At 39.7% G+C, this 25,876-nt stretch overlaps 1 protein-coding gene across 5 annotated transcripts in view; it reads left to right on the top strand.

The window, feature by feature from the left end:
* The window catches only part of ADGRG2 (adhesion G protein-coupled receptor G2), a 130,112-nt gene that overhangs the window by 68,637 nt on the left and 35,599 nt on the right, over nt 1–25,876 (top strand). For 2 of the 5 annotated variants that reach the window (XM_038586984.1, XM_038586985.1), the window contains 6 exons: nt 15,513–15,548; nt 18,524–18,562; nt 18,678–18,701; nt 20,115–20,153; nt 22,053–22,094; nt 24,294–24,347. In XM_038586984.1, the coding sequence (XP_038442912.1) occupies nt 15,513–15,548; nt 18,524–18,562; nt 18,678–18,701; nt 20,115–20,153; nt 22,053–22,094; nt 24,294–24,347 (234 nt within the window). The remainder of the gene's footprint in view (nt 1–15,512; nt 15,549–18,523; nt 18,563–18,677; nt 18,702–20,114; nt 20,154–22,052; nt 22,095–24,293; nt 24,348–25,876) is intronic. The other 3 variants (XM_038586986.1, XM_038586987.1, XM_038586988.1) reach the window with 3 other exon arrangements.

Raw genomic sequence — 25,876 nt, 5'->3', positions numbered from 1 at the left:
TGGGAAAAATCTGCTGGGAGAAATTTCCCCACTCTTCAGTTGAGACTCGAGGAGAAATAGTTCTTCCTCATGACCCACACTGTCCAATATGATCGCCAGTAGGCAGCACATGTGGCTGTTAAATATAAATTAATTAAAATTGAATGAAATTAAAAATTCAGTTCTTCAGTCACACTAACCACATTTTAAGTGCTCCGTAGTCACAGGGGGCTAGAGGTTGCTGGGCTGGACAGTGCAGGTGCAGAATACTTCCATCATCAAGTTCTGCTGGATAGTGCTGTATCCAGACAATTTTGTGTCTGGATTTGATATCTGAAACAGTGGTAGCTGTCTTCAGAACATTGAGAGGAGGTAGCAAGTGCCAGTGGAAAATGTGGGTGACCTGAGATTTTGAAGACGTTGAGTCCCTGAATGAACAGCATGCTGAGGATGAAAGAACAGAAGGATGGAAAGGACCTGGGTCTCCCTCAGCTGCAGGACCAACCCTGGAACTGTCTGCTTTTGGGTTTCTTGTTAAGTGGGCTCACTGAATGTCCTTAGTGTTTATGGTACTTTTAATCGGGTATTCTGTGACTTGCCCCTGAAAGCATTCTAATGAATATGAGTGTACTTGACAGGATGAGCACTGGGTGTTATTCTGTATGTTGACAAATTGAACACCAATAAAAAATAAATTTATTTTTTTTTAAAAAAAAGATAGTCTATCTTTCTTAAAATAAAAAAATATTTTTCTTTCAAAAAAAAGAAAAGAGTTAACTTTACAAAGGTTTATAGTTAACTCTTGAAAAACAACAACAACATGAGGGTTAGGGGTGCCTGACCCCTGTACAGCCAAAAATTCGCATATAACTTTGACTTCCCAGAAGCTTAACTACTAATAGCCTACTGTTGACTGGAAGCCTTACTGATAACATACACAGTCAATTAATGCATATTTTGTATGTTATATGCATTATACATTATATTTTTATGATAAAGTAAGCTAGAGAAAGGAAAGTGTTATTAAGAAAATCATAAGGAGGGGCTCCTGGGTGGCTCAGTCAGTTAAGCACCTGCCTTCAGCTCAGGTCATGATCCCGGGGTCCTGGGATTGAGCCCCACATCAGGTTCCCTGCTCAGCAGGGAGCCTGCTTTTCCCTCTCCTTCTGCCCCTCCCTACCACTCGTGCTTTCTCTCTCTTAAATAAATAAAGAAAATCTTAAGAAAAGAAAAGAAAAGAAAAGAAAAGAAAGAAAGAAAGAGAAAGAAAGAGAAAGAAAAATAATAAGGAAGAGAAAATACATTTGCAGTACTGGCCTGTATTTATTGAAAAAATCTGTGTGTCAGTGGACCCATGCAGTTCAAAACCATGCTGTTCAAGGGTCATGCTACATGTCACATCATTTTAAATGCTTCATATGTTTCCTGACAATAGTGACAATCAGATGTTAATCCCTTGTTTCTTAGATGAGGGAACTGAGACTTGGACAGTTTGAGTCACTTCCAAGTTCACACAGCTAGAAAGTGGAGGCAGTGGGATTCTAGAACTTGTGTCCTTAACCATTTTTTCAGTGTTTAGTTGAAAGCAGTTGAAAATGGTTTTCAGTTGAAAATGGTTTTCATACGACTTTGACTGAAACTTAGCCATATTCATTCATCCTGAGATGAGTTTGTACCCCTAGAGGACCAGATAAAGATTGAGGGAGATCTAAAGAATAAAAGCAATAGTTCCACTGTTCTAATCTATTAGAGAGAAAGTTGATACTCCAAGAGAACATGCTATTGAAATGTACCTTGATGCAGGTGTATTCTTACTTCAAGCAGATAATGAGAAACACATTGATCTTGGTAAAAAGTCTTGTGTTCATAAGATCACAGTGCTGTAAACAAACACCATTATAAGTCAAGGATGCTTTTGCAGTGATGTCTGGGGCAGTTGTGTTAGTTTCTTTTAGGAATACACCTGACTTGAAGGAAAAGTTACTTCCTTGTTGCTGTAGTATTCATTATAGTATAGAATTTTGTTAAAGAAGAAATGAAAACTATGAAATGGGCTATAGTCTTGCTTTGATGAATAAATTAGAATTGCTTACAATTATCTCATTAATTGGAGGAATAAGAACTGAACACATAATTCTTATACTCTGTTGTATTTCAACTGCATAGTCTTTTTTTGTCTTGCTCCTGATATATGTTTTGTTATTACACTGATTCAGATCCACAGTAAAGTCTAACATTCTGGGTTTTAGTGGACAGGCAGGAAGGGATGGGTTTGACTTAGTGAAAAATGTTCAGTTATGGGATATTTTTGAAGTAGAATTTTATTTTCCTTTTTAGAAAGATTTTATTTATTTGAGAGAGAGCACGCATGAGCAAGAGGAGGGGCAGAAGGAGAGGAAGAAGCAGACTCCCCACTGAGTGGGGAGCCTGTCACAGGACTCAGTTCTAGGACCATGGGATCACAACTTGACTTGAAGGCAGATGCTTAACTGACTGAGCCACCCAGGCACCCTAGAAGTAGAATTTTAAAACTTTCAAGTGACCTGCATAATATCACTAGAATGTAAACATAGAGTTTGAGGCCAGGATATAATTCCAATCTGTGGCATACATAATAGGCCTTAAAAAATTGTAACAAATAGGGGCACTTGGGTGGCACAGTTAGGCATTGGACTCTGGGTTTCAGCTCAGGTCATGATCTCAGGATTTTGAGATCAAGCCCCGTGTTGGGCTCCATCCTCAGCGTGTAGTCTATTAAGACTGACTCTGCCCTTCCCACTGATGCTCTCTTTCTCTCAAATAAAGTAAATAAATCTTTATTTTTTATTTTTATTTTTAAAAGATTGTATTTATTTATTCATGAGAGGTACAGAGAGAGAGAGAGAGAGAGGCAGAGACACAGGCAGAGGGAGAAGCAGGCTCCATGCAGGGAGCCTGACATGGGACTCGATCCCGGATCTCTGGGATCAGGCCCTGGGCTGAAGGTGGCGCTAAACCGCTGAGCCACCTGAGCTGCCCAGTAAACAAATCTTTTTTAAAAAGTTGTAAGAAACGAGTAAACTTTGGGCAAATCCCTTCATGGTTCTGAGTTTGCTTCCTCACTTACAGCCTGAGGGTGATGACTAGTTTGGCCTCTAGTCTTTTCCCTACCCATGACCTATTTTGTAATTCATTTCTTCCAGTGAGCTCCCAAGTCCTAAAAGATACTATCTTTCAAATGAATTTTTTAAGAAAAAAATTTTCCTTATTTTTGTGTTGAACAAAGAGCTATTTAACTGTATCCAGTTTTTGTGATCAGCAATAGACAACTAATATAAATATAATTTTTTTAAAAAATCACACTCTAATTTTCTCATGCAGCCTATTTGGATAAATAAATACTTTGAAATAATGATATCTAGTCCAAGTGACTACCTTGAACAATTTTCTAGATTTAAAAAATTGTGCTTGGTCATCTTCAAGTCTCCTTAACCTCTGAAATGAATTTCTATGAACTTCAGTTTCATGACGTGTAATGCAGAGATGGAACCCCATGATCTTTCTGGGAGATGCCTTCCTCTCATCCTAGCTACGGAAATTTGAATTAGACAAACAGCGTTGTAATAGAGAGTCCCACTAATCAATCATTAATGAATGATAAGAATGTTTTATGGTTAGATGGAAATCATATACATGCAAATTTTGGAAAGAAACTAGCTTCATGATTTTTGTTTAGATTTTATTTATTTGAGAGAGAGAGATTGGGAGAGAGTGGGAGGAGGAACAGATGGAGAGGGTTAAGCAGACCCTGAGCTGAGCAGAGCCCGACCCGGGGCTCCATCCCATGACCCTGAGATCATGACCTGGGCTGAAATCAAGAGTCGGAGACTCAACCAACTGAGCCACCCTGGTGCTCCAGCTTCATGATTTTTTAAATGCCACTCTATGAGTTACTGATCTGTTGTTTGCATTAAGAAAAAAAAAACTAGATTATTACCTAAAAGTGAACTTTATCCAAAAGCACAGAATCATAATCTGTTATTAATAACAATTACAATTTATCGCTGGAACTGTGATAAAATACTTCATAAATGTAATATAATTTTATGCAAAGTAATCACCCACATTTTACAGATGCACAAATATAAGCAGGGAAATGTTAGGAACTTACTCAAGGCAGAGTCAGGATTTGAACCCAAGTAAGTCTACCTCAGGAGCCCAGTCTCTTAATCACACTTAAAGCTTGGTTAAAGAGGCATGCTCATTCATCCATCGGAAATAAATGGACCTGGGTACTTTATTCATAGGGAGATCACCTCCAGATCAATCTTTCAATGCTCATGACAAACCAAAGACAATACAAGGTGAAGACATTAGAACATGAGCCACTAATATACAAAGGCCAAAAGGCCTGCTAGTGGTTTTCTTTTTTTTTTTTTAAGATTTTATTTATTCATGAGAATACAGAGAGAGAGAAAGAGAGAGAGAGAGAGGCAGAGGGAGAAGCAGGCTCCATGCAGGGAGCCCGACGTGGGACTTGATCCCAGGTCTCCAGGATCACACCCTGGGCCAAAGGCGGCACTAAACCCCTGAGCCACCCGGGCTGCCCTGCTAGTGGTTTTCTATCCAGAAGAGCTAAGCAAAGGATATGGCCTCAAAATAGAGGTAACTCAAAAATACAACTTTTCCTTTTTTTTCTTTAATTTTTAAAATTTCCTTAAGTAATCTTTGCCCAATGTGAGGCTTGAACTCACCATCTGGAGATCATGTCATAAGCTCTACCAACTAAGCCACCCTGGCGTCCCCAAAATACAGCTTTTCCAACTAAGTAGGCTACAACAGGAATATCCGTACTTTCAGCCTTTGTTAGTGGCTTTTACCAGTATGTAGCTGTTTATAGAAGTGGTTTGTCATATGGGAGTCCTGCTCTTGAGGGTCATGAAAAAATCATAATATGAATGTTTGCTGGGAGCAAAAAACTAGGGAGGGGAGTCACAAAGAAGGGGAATTCATATATTTAGCCTCAAAGTGGCAGGGACTCCACCTCCAATTCCTATTGATTCCTTGACTTTTGATCTTGTCAATATCATGACAAAGAAAAAGAGAGAAAGTAGTGGTTGGACAGAGTAATTTTAGCATTAATTTTGCCCCATCATTAGTTTAATGGATATTAATTACTCCATGGCACTCAAATTAAATCAGTGGGGCAGAGACTGGCTGGCACCTCACCAAACTTTAATTTTTTTCTTCCTTGTCATACAGCTAGACTCTGTTACCCAGTCTTCCTTGCCATTAGGAGTGGCTATGTGACTGAGTTCTGGCTAACCGATGTGGGTAGAAACAATGTTGGCCCCTTCCAGGCTTAGCCATTACAAATCTCCTGCCTGATTCCCCTCACTCTCTCTCATTCCCTGTTTGCCTGCTGGATGTTGCTCTCCGTTTTAAACATGACAGTGCCTCTGTCCTCCTGGGCCCCTCAGCGACTGCATGGAGCAGATGCCCCTCTCTCTGCCCCACCCTACTCTCCACTCTAGACCACTGATTGCACTTTACGTATGGAAAAGAAACTTCTATTTTTTAAGCTCCTGAAATTTTAGGATTTAATTGGTGAGCAATTTGTCTTACGTTAACTAATACATCTATGACCCTTTGGACCAGGGTTGTTGGTACATCTCTCCCATTCTGCCATTGGAAGGGGGGTGGGGTGAGGTAGGCATCTCTTCCTTCTTGAGATCATATAAGAACCCAGGTTCATACAGTCCAAGCTGGGGGAGTCTATTATGGTCCGTACTGAGATGCTTCTCATCTGATCAGGAGAGAGTCTTCAAGTGCAGAAGGCCCACTAGAGCCATTCGTTCCCTCTGTGCCAGCCCCGGCCACTCAGACCTTCACAGTTTGACATACGGTGAAGACTATAGGCTGTGGGCTTTCTGGGCATCTTAACTTTGCCATTTATTAACTCTGACTATATCAAGGTATTGAGTCATTGTGGTTCAATCTCCTTATCTGTAAAGTAGCAGTATCTCTCACAGAACCACACGCAGATTAAATGAATTAACCCATGAAGAGATGCCTGTAAGGCATCTGACACATTGTAAGAACTCTATTAAAAATGGCTATTATCACTAGAGACCAGCCAGTGAGAGATTTTTTTTCAATAATGGGAGTATTCTGTATCTGTGCTGCCCTATACAGTAGCCACCAAGCACATGTGGCTATTGAGCACTTGAAACGTGACTGAGGAACTGGATTTTCGTTTTATTTAACTTGAATTCATTTATTATTTTTTAATTAAATATATTTATTTATTCATGAGAGAGAGAGAGAGGCAGAGACACAGGCAGAGGGAGAAGCAGGGAGCCCGATGTGGGACTCGGGCCCGATGTGGGACTCGATCCTAGGACCCCGGGATCACATACTGAGCTGAAGGCTCAACCACTGAGCCACTCAGGGGCCCCAGCCCCCTCACATTAACGAGGGGAGGCAGCTACTGCTCTGCTTCTGTCCACATCTCCCACACGAAGCTCTCGTGTCCCACACAATCCAGAAACATACAGAAAAGGGAATTCTGGGAAATCCAGCTTTTTTTTTTTTTTTTTTTTCTTTTTTTTTTTTTGGGAAATCCAGCTTTGGCTCACCGTGATACTACATCACCAAGACACCACACATCCTGGAATGCTAACGAGCTCAATTTTGTATCTGTTAATATTTCTAAATAAAACATGATGCTAACATCTCCCAAGGCTCTACTTAATTGTTTCTGTTCTGCAGCTGGCCCGAAGATGTTCTGAAGATCCTTGCAGCCAGCCAACATTATCTTTGAGCAGAAGGATTATGAGTAGTTTTTGAAAGTTTTTCTTTCTACTTTTCTGTGGTTTCGAATTTTCACTACATACACGCACATTATTAGAATTAGAAAAGAAACTAGCGTTAATTTTTAGAAGCTAGCCAGTGACCCCTGGGGAGACTGTGCACCCCACTAGAGGGCACCCTAATAACATCACGATTGGCTGCGCCTTTCACTTTTGCTCTGAAACTTTGCTGGGTCTTGACTTTGTGCAAGAGCTTGAGAAACAGAAATTAGAGTCACCAGATCTCCTGAAACCCTTTCTTTGACTTCCTACTCATATTTCCAAAGTGATCCCGAGGGTGTTTGAAAAACAGAAGCAACTAAAAGGAAATGGAAAGAAAGTGAAGTGGAGGGTTTGTTCAATAGAAGGGAGAACTCAGTTTTAGGAAGGTCGTGGAAGACGAGGAACAGAGGGCATGATTGTGTTCATTATGGATGGGAGCAGGGTTTCCTGTGTGTGCTCGTTGGTGCTCTAATGGTACCTATGAAGTTTGTCCTACTGTGATTATCTTCATCCCTGTTTTCTGGATGGGAAACTGCAGTGCAGGTGGTGTAAGGAAGTTGTCCAGTTACCTAGTGGCAGATTACAGAAGTTGTCCAGAATTAATAAGTCTTGGATTTGGACCTAGGCTATCTGGGCTTCATAGACTAGCTTCTTGACCTGTTTACCGCTTGAGGGATTCAGGGCAACGTCACATGGACTGTTGAGGCTGATGCCTGTTTCCTCCACACCCCAACTTCCCAGGGGATCCCCCCATCCTCTCATCTTACCTTAGAGTGTCTGTTGAACCTCTTTTCATGGCAGTTTCCCAAGCACAGATTCAAGTTCTCAGCGTGTCTTGGCCAGTCTACTGCAGCAGCCTCCTCTCTGGCTGCCTCATGTATTTTGGAGCTATATAAAACAATACATACTGTTCTGTGCTGGGGCTGGGGAGAGTGGGGAGACTATTTTGCATCCAAGTCATTATCTTGGGCTCTGCACCCCCAGACAACCTAAACTAAGATGCCAAGGGGGTCGCTGCTCGACTATGAGATGGCAAAGAGTGGTAAGAACTGAAAGAGACTAGAAAACTCTCTGTACCCTAACTTCTAGAGCCCCCACCTCTATGTTTCCAGGTGCTTCTGCACTTAAAACTACCAGAAGAAACTCTGGCTACCCCATAAATTACAGGTGCTTTGGCATGGAAGACTATGTCACCTAACTCACAGCAGAATTATCCTAGACAGGAGTGGGAATTGGGGAGGAGAGGGGCGGCCAAGCAAAAGTTGCTTTTCTTAAGCCACATCTCTTCTGAAAATAAGTAGAGATAAACCTAGAGCATGCATTCTCTCCAGGAGAAATATTGCCCCCACAGGAGCGAACATTGGCTTTTGGAGGCAAAAAAAGTCTTACCAATTATACAGGGCTGGGACTAAGATGAAGCAAGTGAAGGGTCTAGGGCACAAAGTGTTAGGAGATGCCCACTCTTAGCACCGCATATGAGTGTGCACACCTACAAAATTATACACTTGCATAAATATGTACATATGCATTCGATGGAAGGAGATAAAGGGATGGAAAGGGTCAGGCAAAGAGGGCAAATGTTCGATTTTAAATAGAGTGGTCTGGATTAGCTTCTCAGCAAAGGTGACATTTGAGCAAAATTTCAAAGAGGTGCCCAGGGCATAAACCAAGGGGCTCTTGGGAGGAACAGTGTTCCAGGCAGAGGGAACAGCAAGTGCAAAGGGTGAATATGGCCCTTGTGTTGGAAGACTAGCAGGGAGACCTGTATGGCTGAGTGAGGGGAGAGTAGGAGAAGAGGTCTGGCTAGAACGTCCTCTGTGTCATGAGTATGTGGGGTGTTTCCATGTAGAAGTAAGGCAGTCTAGTAAGTGTTCAATAAAAGCCAGTGTTCACTGAAGTGTTCAATAAAGACCAAGGCCCACCTAGAATTGCCGATTGTTTGGGAAGTTCCATTAGCTCACAGCTGAAGTTTTCTCTAATGATGTCATTATTAATCATTTAATAAAAATGTTATGTCAGAGTACTTACTGAGCAGTGTGACGTGAAATGGTCACAGCTCAAGTAAACACTTTTCTTTGGCTGTGCCAAGGAGAATTGTTTTCATTCATTTGGTTGGTTATGTAGTAAAATCTGAAAATACGTTTTTTTGGAATAATATCTGTTGTTCCGGGCCCTGAAGAGCCAATGTAATAACAAAACAATATTGTTTTGTTTGGGGTTCCCATATATGAGTGCCTAGGCGTGGCGCCTAGTTTTGAATCATCTCTCTATGGAATAGTAATTCAATCCAGAGGAGGACGGCCACCAGATTACAAGTTTCAGCTGCGTCTAAAATATTTATGCAAGGGGGGGCTAGTCGTATGTTTTATTTAGATCCACTCCTCAAAGATTAAGCCTTTAACTTTCCCATTCAACTTGGGGCACGTGTGTTGGAAGGAAATCCTCATTCGTGCTCTAACAGTCACGGGTTTGAGATATAATAAGCATCAACCCCCCTGGCATCAGAGAATGGGCAGCAAAATGAAAATGTCAGAAACGGTCAGCCGTGACCTCTCCTGACTTGCATGCAGGTAGTTTGTTGGGGAGGGGATTTCAGGAATCAGGAGTGAGGGAACAGGAAGAGAGCATTAGGAAAAATGAAAAAGCCAATAAAGGATCTGTTACTGAGGTCACTGCTGTAGGCAGTGAAGGCTCAGCATCATTGCATTTTTTTATGTTGTTCGTGACACGTATTTGAAGGGCCGTTTTAGCACACATTTGTACGGTCTGCTAAGCAATCTGTCTGCTGTGTTTGGCAGTTACGACAAACTTCAGATTCTGGATAATAACTATCCAAGAAATACTCTGAAGTCTTTCCTTCATAGGCTCTGTCTCACTACTCTCCGCTCCATTCCCTATCTTTCCCCTTCTGTGCCTTGTATCCTAGGGTCCTGCCTCCTTGCACTATTTGTGTTAAGTTCCTGCTCTTCAACTACCATTCCTGGGTTCCAGACTCATCCTTGACTGATGGAGACTCCTTAGTGATGTCATCAGTCAGTCCCCAAATATTTCTGAACATCTACCAGATGCAGGGCACTGCATTGGATTCCCAGAGAATAATAAAGCATCGAGCAGCTTCACATCTAGTTGGGAAGAACTTGAGACCTACAGTAGAAAAGTTAAGTAAAGTGCCCAGTAGTGTATGTCCCACAAACAGCAAGTGGATGGTGTAGTCAAGGAATAAACTTTAGGATAAAGAGAGGACAAAGCCACCTCCACTGGCTTTTGTAGCCAGAGCATGCTTTAGAGGGTCAGAGAGCTGACCCAAACAGGTCATCTTCTAAAACTCCCAATTTTGAAAGGGTGAAAATATGGAATTCCATTTGAAATCACCTGATTTCTAAATGTTGGTTAGTTATTCAAACTTTCAAAAACTTCCGGTGTGATTCTCACTATGTGGGCAAGATTGAACTTGCCTGGGAGCCGAATTGGGATTGAGAGCTAATGGTATGCTTTTGTTGAAGGGCTTTGTGCAATGGGCAAGAAGTCAAAATGTAAAGAACATTAAGATCCTTTCCAATGAGAAGATTCTGGGGATCTAATATTTCAGTCACATATGAGGTGATCAAAACCTGGGCTTGGAAGTTGGCAGTGGGCATGGAAAGAAGGGACAGATGAGGGAGAAATTAGGGAATATTAATAATAATACCCTACATTTATATACTAGTTTATGGTCTACAGAGTTTGTCATTGGAAGCAGGACAGAATGGAGGCTCAGAGGGTAGGCTCTGAAGTTGGACTGCCTGAGTTCAAATGTCAGCTGTACAGTGAATTACTGGTGGGGCCCAGTACACCTTACCCGGACTGTTTCTCAAGCACTAAAATGGATTGATGCTAATGAATTCACATATCTCATGGAGTTGTTGGCTGCTTAAATAATATATTGCATATAAGGGTTAAGCCTGGCTCACGGGAAGCATCAACTACTGTTTTCTATGTATCACACATACATCATCTCTCTTTAATCCTTGCAATAGCCCCATGTTATGGGGAGAAGAATGCATGGGAAGGATGCCTGGACATAGAGGTAGGGGGTGGGGGAAAGGGAGGGGTCAGAGGTAACAGTCAAAGAGTGAACATTTGGTTTGTACACTCAGCTCTCCTGCTGAAACAAACTCTGGGTTTCCACGCCCTTTACTTAACCCCTGTGGGATTTATTTTTTCCATTGAGGGTGGTTCCTTGCAACTCCTATTTTCTATAGTTTAAAAAAACTGGATTTCTGAGTATGGTAGGAAGAATAATGGCTCCTCAAAGACGTGTCCCTGTCCTAATACCTGGGATCTGCAAATATGTTACCTTATATAACAAAAGGGACTTTACGGGATCCCTGGGTGGCGCAGCGGTTTAGCGCCTGCCTTTGGCCCAGGGCGCGATCCTGGAGATCCAGGATCGAATCCCACATCAGGCTCCCGGTGCATGGAGCCTGCTTCTCCCTCTGCCTGTGTCTCTGCCTCTCTCTCTCTCTCTCTCTCTCTCTCTCTGTGACTATCATAAATAAATAAAAAAAAAAGGGACTTTGCAAGTGTGATTGAAGTTAAGGACTGTTGAGATGGGGAGATTATCACGGATTACCTGGGTGGGCCCAGTCTAATCGTGGGAGTTCTTAAAAGTGGAAGAGGAAGGCAGAAGAGTGAGTGAGAAGGATGCCCCAGGTGAAGGAGTCCCCCTCCCATTCCATCCCACTGCTGCTGTCTTTGAAGATGGAGGAATGAGGCATGAACGGAGAAATGTGAGTAGCTTCTAGACTGGGAATGGCTCTTAATTTATAGCCAGGAAGCAAATGAGTATGTTGGTCCTACAACTGCAAGGAACTGAATCCTGTAGTAACCCAGATAAGCAGGACACAGATTCTCCCCTAGAGCTTCCAGAAAAGAATGTAGCCTGTTGACACCCTGATTTTAATCTGGTGAGACCAGTATTGGACTCCTGACCTAGAACTCTAGCATCATACATTCGTCTTGTCTTAAACTGCTAAGTTCAGTGGAGGTAATATGTTATAGCAGCAGCAGGGAGCTAATATACTGAGATTTCCACCTTAAATTATTTGGCTGATGTTATCAGCAACACTATCAAATTCGAGAAGTCAGCAGGTATGGAAATGAGGAGAGGTGGTGAGCGAGGAGTTCTGGGATATATGGAATTGGAGAGGCAAACACAGCAAGGCGTTCACATGGCAGTGCTTAGACCACACTTAGCCGCATGGGATTGGAGTTGAGGAGGTGGTGACAATAGCTGAAAGAAAGTGCCAGGAAGGTGACGGAGGAGAAGAGACTCTGTTGAGAGGCTGGTGTCTTGAGTTTCCAGTTGCTGTCTTTGGCTTTCATTCTAAGCATATGCATGCCAAACTCCTGCTCATCATAATTGGAATATATGGACTTTGTTTTAAAAAAATCACTAGAGTCATAACTGGGTAAATTTTATAGACAGACCATAAGAATTTTATTTATGTATTAATTTTTTAAAAGATTTATTTATTTTAGAGAGAGAAAAAGAAGAGGGAGCAGGGTGGGGAGGAGCAAAGGGAGAGGGAGGGAGAAACTCAAGCAGACTCCCCACTGAGTATGGAGCCCCGACTCGGGGCTCAGTCCCACAACCCTGAGATCATGACCTGAGGTGAAACCAGGAGTTGGATGCTCGAGCCACCCGGGCACCCCGAATAATTTTATTTATTGACTTAAATGGAGACTTCAATAAATGAATAATGCTTTAAAATGTGCTCTTTGTAGGTTTCCAAAGGAAAATCTGAAAAATTTAAATGTTTTTCCTTTCTTTGTTTATGAATCCTTGTAACAATGGAAATGTTTTGTCTCCTAAGAATGGCATGGAGCTCAACTATATGACTCAGTGGAAATGACGACCACCTCTTTGGTTGTAAGAAATGGGAAGTGAATTAGGAGAGCACCCAAGAGAAACAGGCTGATAGTCAGGAAAATGTAAGGCCTATGGGAACATCTCTGTTTTGGACCAGGAGGAGTGATGTGGAGTATTATAATGAGAGACAGAAAAAAATGAATAAAATGTTAGTCACTAAGCAATCAGGCCCCTAGAAGAAAAAAAAAATGCCAAAAGAAAAAAAGTGGACAATAACAATTTGAGAATCTCTGGCTTTTATTAACCAGATTTCCTCCCTTCATCAGTGTAGATTGTTGCTGGGAGCCCTGCAAGGTTCCAAGATGGAAGAGGCCAGCTCTGCCTATGGGGTCAGAGGATTTAGCAGTGTAGGAGGTTGGAACTATTGGCGGCTATGGTCAGCCACTGGTAAATTTGTAGAGGCAGCAGTATAAGCCTCTGTTGACCTTGAACATCACTCTCCACCCCTCTTTCCTGGTATGCAACTCTTCCTCAGGCCTTCATGCTCTTCTCTGCCTGTGCCACAGTCCTGGCCCACTCCACCTCACCTACCCACACTGACAAGTGCCATTCTCAGAGTAGCCCATACTGAATATTGATTCTTCCCAGTACTTTTCAACATGGTGCAGTATGGTAGGTCTTTACTACATGATCAGAAAAATTCAGCTGGTTAGAGGTAATTCATACTAAGGTGTGTATGACTGATTTTCCCTTGGTGCTCCTAAGAGTATTTTAAAAATTAAGCCATTAACAGACACTTTAACTGGTGGAATGTTAAAGTAGCCCGAGAGAGATATTGGAGGACAGAGACTAAGAGGAGGCAACTCCAATTAAATTGAAGCATCAAGGCACTAACCATTGTGCATACATTTGCCTTGTTGGCTGTGGAGTAATTGGGAACTTGAGCACTCATTCAGTCTTGTTTTCAAGCAGAATTGTATTTTAATGATCCCAGAAAATAATCAGTACCCTACCACCACTTCAGGAAAATGGGCTCCTGGAGCCTACCAGCTATGTTTCACTGTGCAATTTTAATTTCCAAATATGCATATTTTTTTAAAGGATGGATTTATTGGGGCACCTGCGTGGCTCAGTCAGTTAAGTATCTGCCTTCAGCTCAGGTCATGATCCCGGAGTCCTGGAATTGAGCCCCGCATTGGGCTCCCTTCTCAGTGGGGAATCTGCTTCTCCTCCCTATGGCCCTCCCCCAGCTTGTGTTCTTTCTCTCTCTCTGTCAAATAAATTTTAAAAAATCTTCAAAAAAAGAGAAAGATTTATTTAGTTTAGAGAGAGAGCGAGAGAGCACTCTTGAGAGAGGCAGAGAGAGAGAGAATCTCAAGCAGACTCCCCTGCCCAGCAGGGAGCCTGACATGGGGCTTGATCCCACAACCCCTGAGATCACAACCCAAGGTGAAATGAAGAGTCCCAACACCCAGTCAGCCGAGCCACCCTGGCACCTCCATACATATTCTTTTTCTAAAATTGTGTTTTAAGATACCCACTATAGAAATAATCATTCCTTTGTAATTACATTTTTTTAAATTTTAAAATAATACCTCACATGGGTGAGAGTTTGGGAAAGTAACACTCATGTGCTGCAGAGGGTTGTATAAATTGGTTTGTTTTCTGTAGGGCATTTTGGCAATCAAAATCATGGAATTTCTGAAGGAAGCAGCCAAGTATGTATTGCAAAAATTTAGCCAAATTTATTGCAACATTGTTTATAATCATGAAAAATTGTATGCATTAAAGTGAAATTTGTTGTGTAAATTAATGGTATATCCAGTCAATGAAATGTTATACAGTGATCACAAGTGTTATTGTGGTAAGTTGCTTAATGATATAGAACAATGTTCAAGATATACTGTCATGAGAAAAATCAGGTTACAAATTATGTAATATGATCTTTCTCACACGTATAAATACATATCATACACATAGACATATAAACATAGAGAAAGAGAGTGAGCAAAGAATATATGCCAAAATGTTAATGTCATTTATATCTGGGTGGTGAAATTATAGGTGGTTTTAATTTTCTTTTTTGTTTATCAGTAATTTATCTGTAGTTGCTCCCGTAAGTGTGTGTTGTTTTTTAGAGAGAAAAAAATAGAATCCCTTTTAAGGAATCTGAGCATCCTCGGAAAGTAAATATCAGCAGTTCTTGTAAACTTGTTATAAACCCAGAGGCATCTGAGCTGGTTTAACTCCTAAGAAAGAAGTAGTGGCTTACTAGGTATACCGTAAAGGCTGTGCTAATAAGGAAGCACGGTTAATGAAAGTTTAGTTTATGCAGATGTATACCTTTATTTTTACAAATTCTTTTCTTTTTCTTAAAGATTTTTATTTATTTATTTTAGAGGGAGAGAGAATCTCAAGCAGACTCCCTGCTGAGGGGGTTGGGCTTGATCCCACTACCCTGAGATCATGACCTGAGTGGAAACGGAGTCCGACGCTTCACCCACTGAACCACCCAGGCACCCATTTACTTTTACAAATTCTAATGAATATTAGCTGACAATTGAAGTTCTTAGTCATCATTTTAAGTTCAAATACACTTATATTTGTGATTATATAACAGAATAGAGAGAGCACCGTCACCATTTAAATTGGAAGAATTGCTTCACCAGAGATGTGTCTGTAGAGAATTGAGTCGAGAAGTACTGATGAGGCGGTTGAAGATAATAGTAAATTAATACACTGCCCTCTTTTGGTAGCCATTTGGAACTCATTTTACATCAGTCCTGTTAAAGATGTTCATCTACAAATTCATGCACAAACTAACTTTAAATAACCTTTTTCCTCAACAGAGAATGCTGATAATTCCAGTTTGTTATCACCATCTGGTAAGACTATTTTTTCATGGCTTTGGGGAATTTCAGGAAAATATTTCAAAAGTTCTCCATGCAGTATGGCATGTAGTCAGATACAGCAAAATTGCTTTTTTCCATGCAGGTTGATTCAATTCTGTCATGAAACCTACAACTGAAAAGTCAATAGCACACATAGACAAGAGGACAGACATCTTGGTCCCCCCACATTTATGGACAAAGCTGAGGAATAAATTCTGGGTTTTCATTTGGAGGCCTGCTTAAGTTCTTCAACATTATTTTTAGTCTAGTTCACAGGTCTCCTGAAGAGTATCAAGAATGTAAACCTGCCGAATGTTCCTGCATATTTGAGGGATGAGATGTTCTCTTAAATATACTTCCTCAGTCGCTTTTGAACAAACACTTTTCAAAGGACTTCTGAGGGCTTAGTCCCCAGAGAATGGGAAGGCAAATAAAGAGAGAGTTTTAACTAGGATCCTGTTGGCAGGAACCAGTAGAACCCACATTTGAGACTGCTAGCCAGACCGGAACTGGAACTCAGTGATAAAATGGTCCAGCCCTGTATGGTGAGAGGTGACAAGATAGTGAAGCCCGAGTAACTTACCTAAGGTCACACAGCTTCCTGGCCCCGTTATGCACAGGCAGCAAATGGCTTTTCTGCCTCCTGCATTCTTTCTGGTATACCATATATTGTAGAACAATCCTTTATGGTAAGGAGTGAGTCCACTCACATGCTATCCTTAGTTGTATCAAAATGAGCTTCTGTTGTTAATTCATTTAAATAAAATTAATAATGATAGATTACTTCTTATGCACATACTACATGCTTGGAAGTCTTCAGACCTCTCATTCAGCTTCCAGTCTTATGGTATAGGAATTATTATTATTATTATTTTAAAGATTCTATTTATTTATCCATGGGAGACAGAGAGAGAGAGAGGCAGAGACACAGGCAGAGGGAGAAGCAGGCTCCCTGTGGGGAGCCCGATATGGGACTCAATCCCAGGACCCCGGGACCACGACCCAAGCCGAAGGCAGATGCTTAATCACTAAGCCACCCAGGTGTCCCACAGTATAGGAATTATTATATTCCTAGACAAGGAAAGCTGAGGGTCAGAGAGGATAAAACTTGCTCACGTTCACATATTCTGTGGAGCCACTACTTGTATTTGACTTGGCCACCACCTTCCTACCCCATTGCTAGCTGTGTGGCTTTGGGCAAGTTTCTTCACCTTTCTGTGCCTCAGTCCTTTCATCTATGAATAGGGTAATGTAATAGTACCTGCTTCATAGAGTAGTTGTGAAAATGAAATGAGATAACATATGCACCTGACCCAGGGTAAGCCTTTAATAGGTAATAACGATCATTATTATGAGTGATTAAGTAATGGGGCAAAGATTCAAGCCAGGGCTGCAAGGCTTCAAAGCCTAAGCTTTTTTGACTATGCCAATTTGCCCCCTTGCTGTTAAGCTCCTAGGGTAAAATGAACCACTGTATTTTTCTCCTAGTACAGTTACCATCCTCAGACTTCATCATGGTGCTATCATAGCCAAATCTTGTTTGCATGGAAATATGGGTTATGGAGATTTGAAGGCACACACTGGGTCCAGTCAAAGCCTGGGTTCTGGGTGCCCTGCACTAACTGGAATGTAAGACCCTGTGCACATTCAGGGACTTGCAGGGGATTGTGTACACAGGCTTCTTCTTACCATTCATCACCTTTCAGAGGAATTAATACTCGTTCATTAACAACCAGCTTTGGCCAATTATTTTGTTTTGCTCCAAGATTCCCCCAAAAGATTCCCCAAAGGATTCCATATCCACACTTTGAATCTTATTGCTCAGGAACTGTCATATTTCTTAAGAAATATCCTTGGTAATTAAAAAAAATGTAGTAACTGACAACATATGGAAGCAATAATGTAGGACAGACAGGGTGTGTGTGTTTCAGCCAACGCATGAGTGGTCTAAAACACACCGGCCAGCCAAGCGCCTTGACACACCCAAATGTTGTCCTTACCCACTGAATATCAGGCTGCCTACTACAAAGCTTGTATGTCTTGTAAAATGTTTGTTTACTTTTCCTGTGTATACATAGAAGTCAAGCCATGGGATCTTTTAAATATTTAAACATGCAAAATGTGTGTAGTAGATTGACCTCTTAGCTTAGTGGATTTACTCCATGGGAAATTTATAACTTGATTGATTGCCTTAATGGCAGCCATATTTTATTTTTAAAGATTTTATTATTTATTTATTTGACAGAGAGAGAGAGGGAGTGCACAAGCAGGGGGAGAAGCAGAGGGAGAAGCAGGTTCCCTGTTGAGCAGGGAGCCCAATGCCGGGCTCGATCCCAGGACCCTGGGATCATGACCTGAGCCAAAGGAAGACGTTTAACAGTGTGCCACCCAGGCATCCCAATAGCAGCCATATTTTAAAATAACTTACCAGGAAATTGTGTTAGGTGGTACTGTACTGAATGGTAGCAGAGTTGTTGTTTTGTGTTTTTAATCCTCAATTCACAATGGGAAGTGTTGCCAGGTGTTAGTATGACAAAATGGAGCCAATGTGCTTATACGTTTTATAATTGTAGTTTGGCAATATTTTAAAATATAAAATATAGAATGTTTTTGAGAATTCTCTGGCTGAAAAAAATTGAAAGTGGTATGTCACATATTTTTCTGTGGTTTCTAAAGTTATTTCCATAATATTGCATAGGTAGGAGCAGGCTTTGAGGGATGTCTCAAGTTCTTCATCTGTAAAATGAGACAGCTGCACTCATTTCATTTCTTGGGTTCTTTCTCCATAATTCTCTGGCTAAGTGTATATTCTCTGAGTGATTATGGGGCTTGCGGATTCATATTGGTCTGAAAGCATGTTGTCTACTTCTTTTCATAATTCTATCTCAAAAGTTTTAACTCCTTAGAATTCAATCAATAATTGTTTCAAAATATTAATTTGAAAATTTTGTTGTTTTTTCCTCTTACAGTTGAATCATCTTTTGTTGGTTTTGTCCCCTACTCCAATGGTACTCCAGGCAAGATTTTGAAAAAATTCAAACCTAGATTTAGCCCAATTTGTTAAGCTTTGGATTTAATTATACCTTTCTATTGTTCCCCTCCCCCCCCTTCCCGGGGCCAAAGAGGTTGAAACTACAAGCCTAAATGGTAAGAATTTTTCTGAAGCAAGTGAAAATTTAATATGAATTATAGATATAATGAATGGTATTGAAGGTTTTCATATTCAAATAACAAAAAAAAAAAATCCCACCAAATCAAATAAACCCACAAACTGTCAACCCTGCAGAGCATGCCATACTTTTAGGTTAAATGAAAACATTCTTCTTATCACGGAGGGAGGCCAGCCCCTAACCACGCTAACTGTTCTGTAAAAGAGAAGAAATACTGATCACATTTTGAGTACCCTATTTCTCTTGCTTCAACACAGTGCCAGTACATTTTATATGGCAGATTGTTTAAATGTGGAAAGCACATCCAGTGACTTCAGTATGATTCAGCATGAATTTGGAGGCACAGAGTTTTTAAAGACAGCCCTTTTACAGATAATTTTATCAATTTTTAAGTAGTATGACATGATCAAAAACAAACCTGGCTGCTTCATCATGATGGAGAAAGAGGCTGTGTTTGAGGGAGGTGGACAGGTCAACCCATTCTGTGCCCTCCCCTTTGTGAGTAGACTGCTTTTATCTCTGTGCAGGCAAACCCCAACACTTTTCACACTCCCTTACTTAATTAAAATAAAAATCTCACCATGTGGTTAGTGGTTAAGTTGCTAAACAATCATAGATGGAGTTCAGACTGATCAAAACTGGTTTAAATTCATATTTGGTCCAATGGGAAGGAGAAGGTATTATTGTTTTTATGATTAATGACTTTTTACACTGCAAGAAAATCTTCAAAATAGCTTTGGCAGTAGTTTTTGGATTTATTGTATGTGGTTTTATAAGTGTGGTAATGTAATATGTGTTTTTCGCTCCTAATGTTTCATCCAGAATAATAAATTACAGAATGATATTTATTTAAAGAAATAGCAATTAGAATAGAGTTTCAATTGGATTTTAAGGGAAACGAATCAAAATGAGATTTTTCAAAAAGTTAGTTAAATGCAATGTTCAAGAATTTCAATTTAAAACTAGAATTACTTAAAGATTGCTTTAGAAGAGTGTACCATTAAGCATCCACAGGGCTATAAAGTTGGTATTAACTAGAAACATATTCCTTAGGGACTTGCATTATAATGGAGTAAAAAGGAACAAAATATGAAGTGACATAAATGGGTTTAAGTCTAATAATTACAGGAATGTTGCTATGTTTTAGACACAACCTATGTTCAGGAAGCACATTTTAAATGAATAGTCGCTCAGGAATTGTGTCTGAGGGTTGAAGAATGGCTAGTATGTGGTGGGGTGGGCAGCAAATACATGGTAGTGTCAGTTGGCTTTTGCAAAACTCTAGCTTCCCTGGGATTGGGGAAAAGTGAAATGTTTAAGGAACCTAGAAGATACATGTGTTTGTTAATCATGTCAATACTTAGGTTTAATTTTTATTATTTTATTTCAGATGCTACTTCAAGCGTATTATCTACTTTAAACAAAACAGGTAATATCAAGTTCTTTCTAAATATACTAGCTTGTCTTCTGTGTCTTCTTGGGTTCTCCCTTGTGTGGTCAGTCTTCTGGGTTGCTAAAGGTTGTCTCCTTGCCTACTTCCTGTGCCTTCAGTTGTTGATTTACTACTCCTTTTACTTTGATATTGACATTCTGGTGTTACCTCATTGCTGAACTTCCAAACTGTTAACGGCCATAGCACTCCGTTTAAAATAACATTAAAAAAATCGTGTAATAGTAATATATCTTAGCTCATAACAAATGGAGAATATAGAAAAATACAATGAAAAAATAGAAATCATCTCTTAATGTTACTTTCCTAAGACTATTCCTATTAATAATTTGGTATATTTCCATTCAGGATCATATATAATCTTTTAAACAATAGTCATAGCATATATTTTTATGTCTTGCCCTTTTGACTTCATATTAAGTTATAAGCATTTTCCATCGTCCATTACTATTAATGACTTGATAGTATTCCATTGTGTACCATATGTTGAGCATTATTAAAGCTGTTTTTACTTTTTTAATAGAAATTGTTGCAATGAACATACTTGTGCCAACATTTTGCATTCATTCCTGATTTCTGTAGGATGCGTTCTAAGGATTGAATTTAATAGGTTAGGTCCTTGATCTACCTATTGCCCAGTTACCTTCTTGAAAGCTTGTACCCAGCAACATTCTTGCCAGCAGTGAATGAGAATGTGTCACTATACCTTTGCTAAGAGCTGAGACTATATCATATATTATTAGATCTTTCAATTCCTTTGGTTCTATTTTATATTCTTGATTGGTGATGTTGAACATTTTTCCCCAAAAGCACTTATGTTACTAGAACCAGAAGTTCATTTCACAGATGTGTTTTGTTTGTTCTGGGAAGAAAAGTATCAGAGCAACCCAAATAATATACTTAAAAGATTCTTAATGATAATGCAAAATACCATCAGCCTTTATAATTACCACCAGCCATTACCCATGAGTCAGGCCCACATTGAAACATAAATTCACCAATAACACATAACACAAATGAGGTTCCAGAAACTGTTGGTGTAATGTCATCATGCTTAAGTGCTTCTCCAAGATCTGAGCTTTGTGTTTTCTTCAGAATTTGCCACTCACCCTAGTAGATAGATCTTTGCAAATCTGTGCCCTGAATACAGCCTCTTCCAACTGGCCACCTTAAAGCATGGATTTCTGAACCTGGTTCTCCATTATCTGAGAAATGAACCATGGGCTTTGTCCCCAGGGTGTGTTGGGAAGATATATCTAAGGTTTGCTGCTTCAGAGTATATTAATATTTGCCTGTGGTTTGAACAGTTCCATCTTGGTTCTGCTGTGAGCTCACTGCATGACTGTAGTTGAGTGGTTTTAACCTCTTTGAGAATAATTTTATCTACCCATATAATGGTGATAATATTGTATTAGCTCCTAAAGAAAATAGCAGGACACTTTCTTGATTGTAGAGTATACAGTATTTTACGTATTGTGTTTCCATTAAGTCTTATTCTGAATCAGCTTTTCTTTACAACTTGTCACGTGAAGGTTCTGATAGTGACTTAATTCTACATATTTGATGTGTAAGTCCACGTTAATTTGTCTATCAGCAGCGCATGGAAACTGCAGTAGAATTACACAAGCAGCGGGGTGTGTGATGGGTGTAATATAACTCAGCAAACATGGGAATCCAAATCCCAGACCCACCTTATTCCAATGCTATATGATCTGTGTATGCTCTTCCCGTTTATTCTGCTGCTGGGATGACCAGTAGAGTCTGAAAGATGTCAACAGTATGATCTTCTTAGCAGTTCACTAAAATGGTACTCGTGGAAAATTGTTTTTTAAAAACAAGGAACAGTTCTGCTCTAATATTTAAATTGCTTCTTTGCAGAAAAAACTAAAATCACTATAGTAAAAACCTTCAATGCATCAGGTATGACTTACTATCAATATCAAGAATTTGTTTTTTATAACTAAAGTAAAATCAAACAAATGGCTGGTATTTATGTTTTCTTTCTCTTTTTTCCTACTTTTTAAAAATGAAATCTGTTCTTAATGAATAAATGTTTATGCACTGGGTACCTGAAGTTGTTCTAAGTGTTTGGGGCTATGTAGTCATGATCAGGTACAGTGCCCACCCTTAAGAATCTTCTAGTTTGGGGAGAGATAAGGCAAACAAAGAGATAACTGACATGAGCATGTATGCAGATAAAAGGAAATTATTACACAAGTGTTTCTGAGATGGTTAAGAAGCATGGGAGATTAAAAGGCTGGTGCTAGTGGTTATCATTGGGATGTAATTTATGAGGGAAAGAGTCTTAGAGGAGTGAACCTCAGACTCTTGAAATAAAAAAAAGGGATGTAGTTTTAAGTACCTAGTGCAAGAGTAGGAATATGTGATATTTTTAACAAAGGCTTCTGGTTGATGAAAAGCAGGGATTGGCAGACTGTGGCCTGGGGGGCAAATATGGCCCACTATCTATTTTTGTAAATAAAGTTTTATTGGAACACTGCCGTGTCCATTTGTTTACATGTTAATCTATGGCTACTTTTCCAATACAATGAACAGGAGAGTTGAGTAGTTGTGGCCCACTATATGGTCCACAAAGCCTAAAATATTTACTTTTTGACCCTTTACAAAGTTTTCTTACTCATGACTTAAAGGATGACCTGTGGCCATGTACTTGGGGGAAATGACAGATAACAGTCCTAGCAATAGGAAAAAAAAATTCTCAGGATTAATGAATAGCCAAAAGACACATATCACTGGAAACAAAGGCACCCCTAAAACTTAGAGAAAGATGAGATGATGGCATATAACACTTAGTGAACAATAATAGACCAATGGTTGTAGAGAACACTTAAAGCATTACTACTCACCATCTAAAGCAAGTATATTTAAAATGAAATCTGCCTCTTCAGGTGTGATTAACATTGCTGTGAAACATGTCAGGTAACTTTGGGGAGCCAAATTCAGTTTGCTCACAGAATCAAAACTCTTAGTTGAAGCATGATGCCTATACCACAAATGTCACCTAGGTCATTCTGGCAGAAACCATTTCATGTACATGAACACAAGTTGTAATTTTAGTTTGTGTCCGAACTTGTTCTCTTAAGAATAATTAAGCACTCATAAAGTACAACAGAAATAAAATAGCAATCAGGCATTGCATTCATAATTCTGACCAAACCAGACCTAACAAGGACAGCAAAATATCCCTTAATATAACAACCTTTTCTCCTTGGCACTTTGCTTAATACATTATCAGCATTTGCCTCTCACATTTACTATAGATTTCTTATACTTCACCAAAAGGATGAAATTAATGAAGGCAAGATTTTTAGGGGAGTAAACCTTGGGCTCTTTTCAAATCAAAGAAGATACGTACTTCTCCTTTTACCAAAGGAGAAAGTGCCTTTTAGGTGAATATGTATGAAGTTTTTTGTTCTAACATGGCTTTATCTCATCTCCCATTCATCTCTGCTTCCTCTGTACGCCTATGTGGTCTGTTGTCCTGGCTGTCACTCCATTTTGCCCTTATTATAACTTACTATATTGCATGTTCATTGAGAGCAGGGTCTGTATCTGGAACCTTCCAAAGTCTGTAGAATATGGTAGTTGTTGAGCAAATAGTTTTTAAATTTTGTGGTTTTTGCCTATGTGTGATGACATCATGATATCAATATTATTTTTTACATACATTTGCATAAGGAAATAAGACCAGCATTAGAGGGTTCATGGACTCCCGTGCCCAGAGAAGGAAAGAGGATCTATCAGTAAGGGCTATTGCATTTAAAGTCTCTATGCTCAATTTGCAATCACACTGTTCTTTTTATGTTGGACAGAAGAGGGATTGATTGGACATGGGACAACAAAAATTTTGAGGGAGGAGTAAGGGATCAGACAGTGACATACTAAAGAATAGTAAAGAATCAAGTTCTATAGCTGACCAACTAAAAAATGAAAACACTCTTATTCCTTTAGTCTTTGTGGAATTCATCCAGCCAATTATATCCAACTTATAATATTTTTGGTCCACATTTGATGCCTGAATTTGTGAATTCTCTTGACAATGTAGGAGATAAGTGTAGGTGTTGACATGTTTAACCGGCTGGGTTATTTTCTTTGCAGGAGTCAAACCCCAGAGAAATATCTGCAATTTGTCATCTATTTGCAATGACTCAGGTTAGTTCTTGTGTACATTACACATTACCAGATAAATGAGCTCCATAGAGAGAAAAGGTTTGTTTTTCTCCTGTTGAACATGTGATGTGTATCTCTCTGATCTGTCTCTTTTCATATCGCCTGGCTACTAAGAGGTCCCAAATGAAAACAAAAGCAAATTTTAGACCTGCCTGAAATTATCTTCCCATTGCTTTAGTGAGATGATGGATTAACTTCCTTAATATGAGAACATGAAGCTCTACACTAAATATTTTCCACCATAGCTTTAAATCCATAACTAATACCTTTAGAATTGATTCATGGATATAACTAGCAATGTCCTTAATTATTGAAATCCACTTCTGGTATGTAAATCCCTCAAGCTTTTCCATAGGACCTGAAGTATTATAGCTTAGAAATAGGATGTTGTCTTTTACTAAAAGTAAAATGAGCTGCTCTACTAGATTGTTGAAAACCTCATGTACACGTAGTTTAACTGGATGCTAATTCCAGGAGTGCCCAGAGTGCATTTTGCCATCTTTAAGCCGGACTGTCCACTATTTTTTAAAAGATTTTATTTATCTATTCATAGAGACAGAGAGAGAGAGGGAGAGGCAGAGACACAGGCAGAGGGAGAAGCAGGCTCCATACAGGGAGCCCGATGCGGGACTCGATCCCAGGTCTCCAGGATCATACCCTGGGCTGCAGGCGGCGCCAAACTGCTGCGCCACCAGGGCTGCCCTGTCCACTAATTTTTAAATTTAAGATGGAAATCTCTTGAGAACACGCTATTTTTGAAATGGGAATATTTTCCCTTCTGCCATGGGCCAGAAGGAATGAAACAACCATTTTTGCCATGTCGAGTTGGCTCCCTGGGCTCCCTTATTAAAACCAATGAAAGCAGATGTGAAAAACATAAAAACATGGTGTGGCAGGGAAGAACTGGATCATGGGAAGAGAGAAGAGGAAGGTAACAAAGTATTTTGTAATATTGCAATCTTAAAAAACAATCCTTATAGGAGTGTTTTCCTTTTCTTCTGTTCCTTCTGTTCTGTTTCCTTTAATAATTTGTTTGAAAAACATAGGAAACAATTTCAAGTAAAATAAGTTAAAGTTGGGTAGTATTAGAAAACAAGAAAACTTTGTGTTCAAGGAATGGTCCACAAACATTTTCTGTTGTGTTAATGTGAGCTTTATGTATATGAGCATTCTGCTGATAGGCTGCATCAGGTAGAATTTATTTTATTTTATTTTATTTTATTTTATTTTATTTTATTTTATTTTATTTTATTTTATTTTATTTTATTTTATTTTAATTATTTTATATTTATTCATGAGAGACACAGAGAGAAAGAGGCAGAGACACAGGCAAAGAAAGAGGCAAGTTCCATGCAGGGAGCCCGATGTGGGACTCAATCCCGAGACCCCAGGATCACACCCTGGGCCAAAGACAGGCCCTCAACTGCTGAGCCACCCAGGCATCCCCACCAGGTAGAATTTAGTAGGAAGGTACTAGCTGGCTTTGATTGAAGGGAAAAAAAAAAAAACCA

Source organism: Canis lupus, chromosome X (assembly GCF_011100685.1).
Source record: "Canis lupus familiaris isolate Mischka breed German Shepherd chromosome X, alternate assembly UU_Cfam_GSD_1.0, whole genome shotgun sequence".
In the NCBI taxonomy this organism is placed as follows: Eukaryota; Metazoa; Chordata; class Mammalia; order Carnivora; family Canidae; genus Canis; species Canis lupus.
Note: the sequence above shows the minus strand (reverse complement) of the source record. Positions and strands in the feature narration are given on the sequence as shown.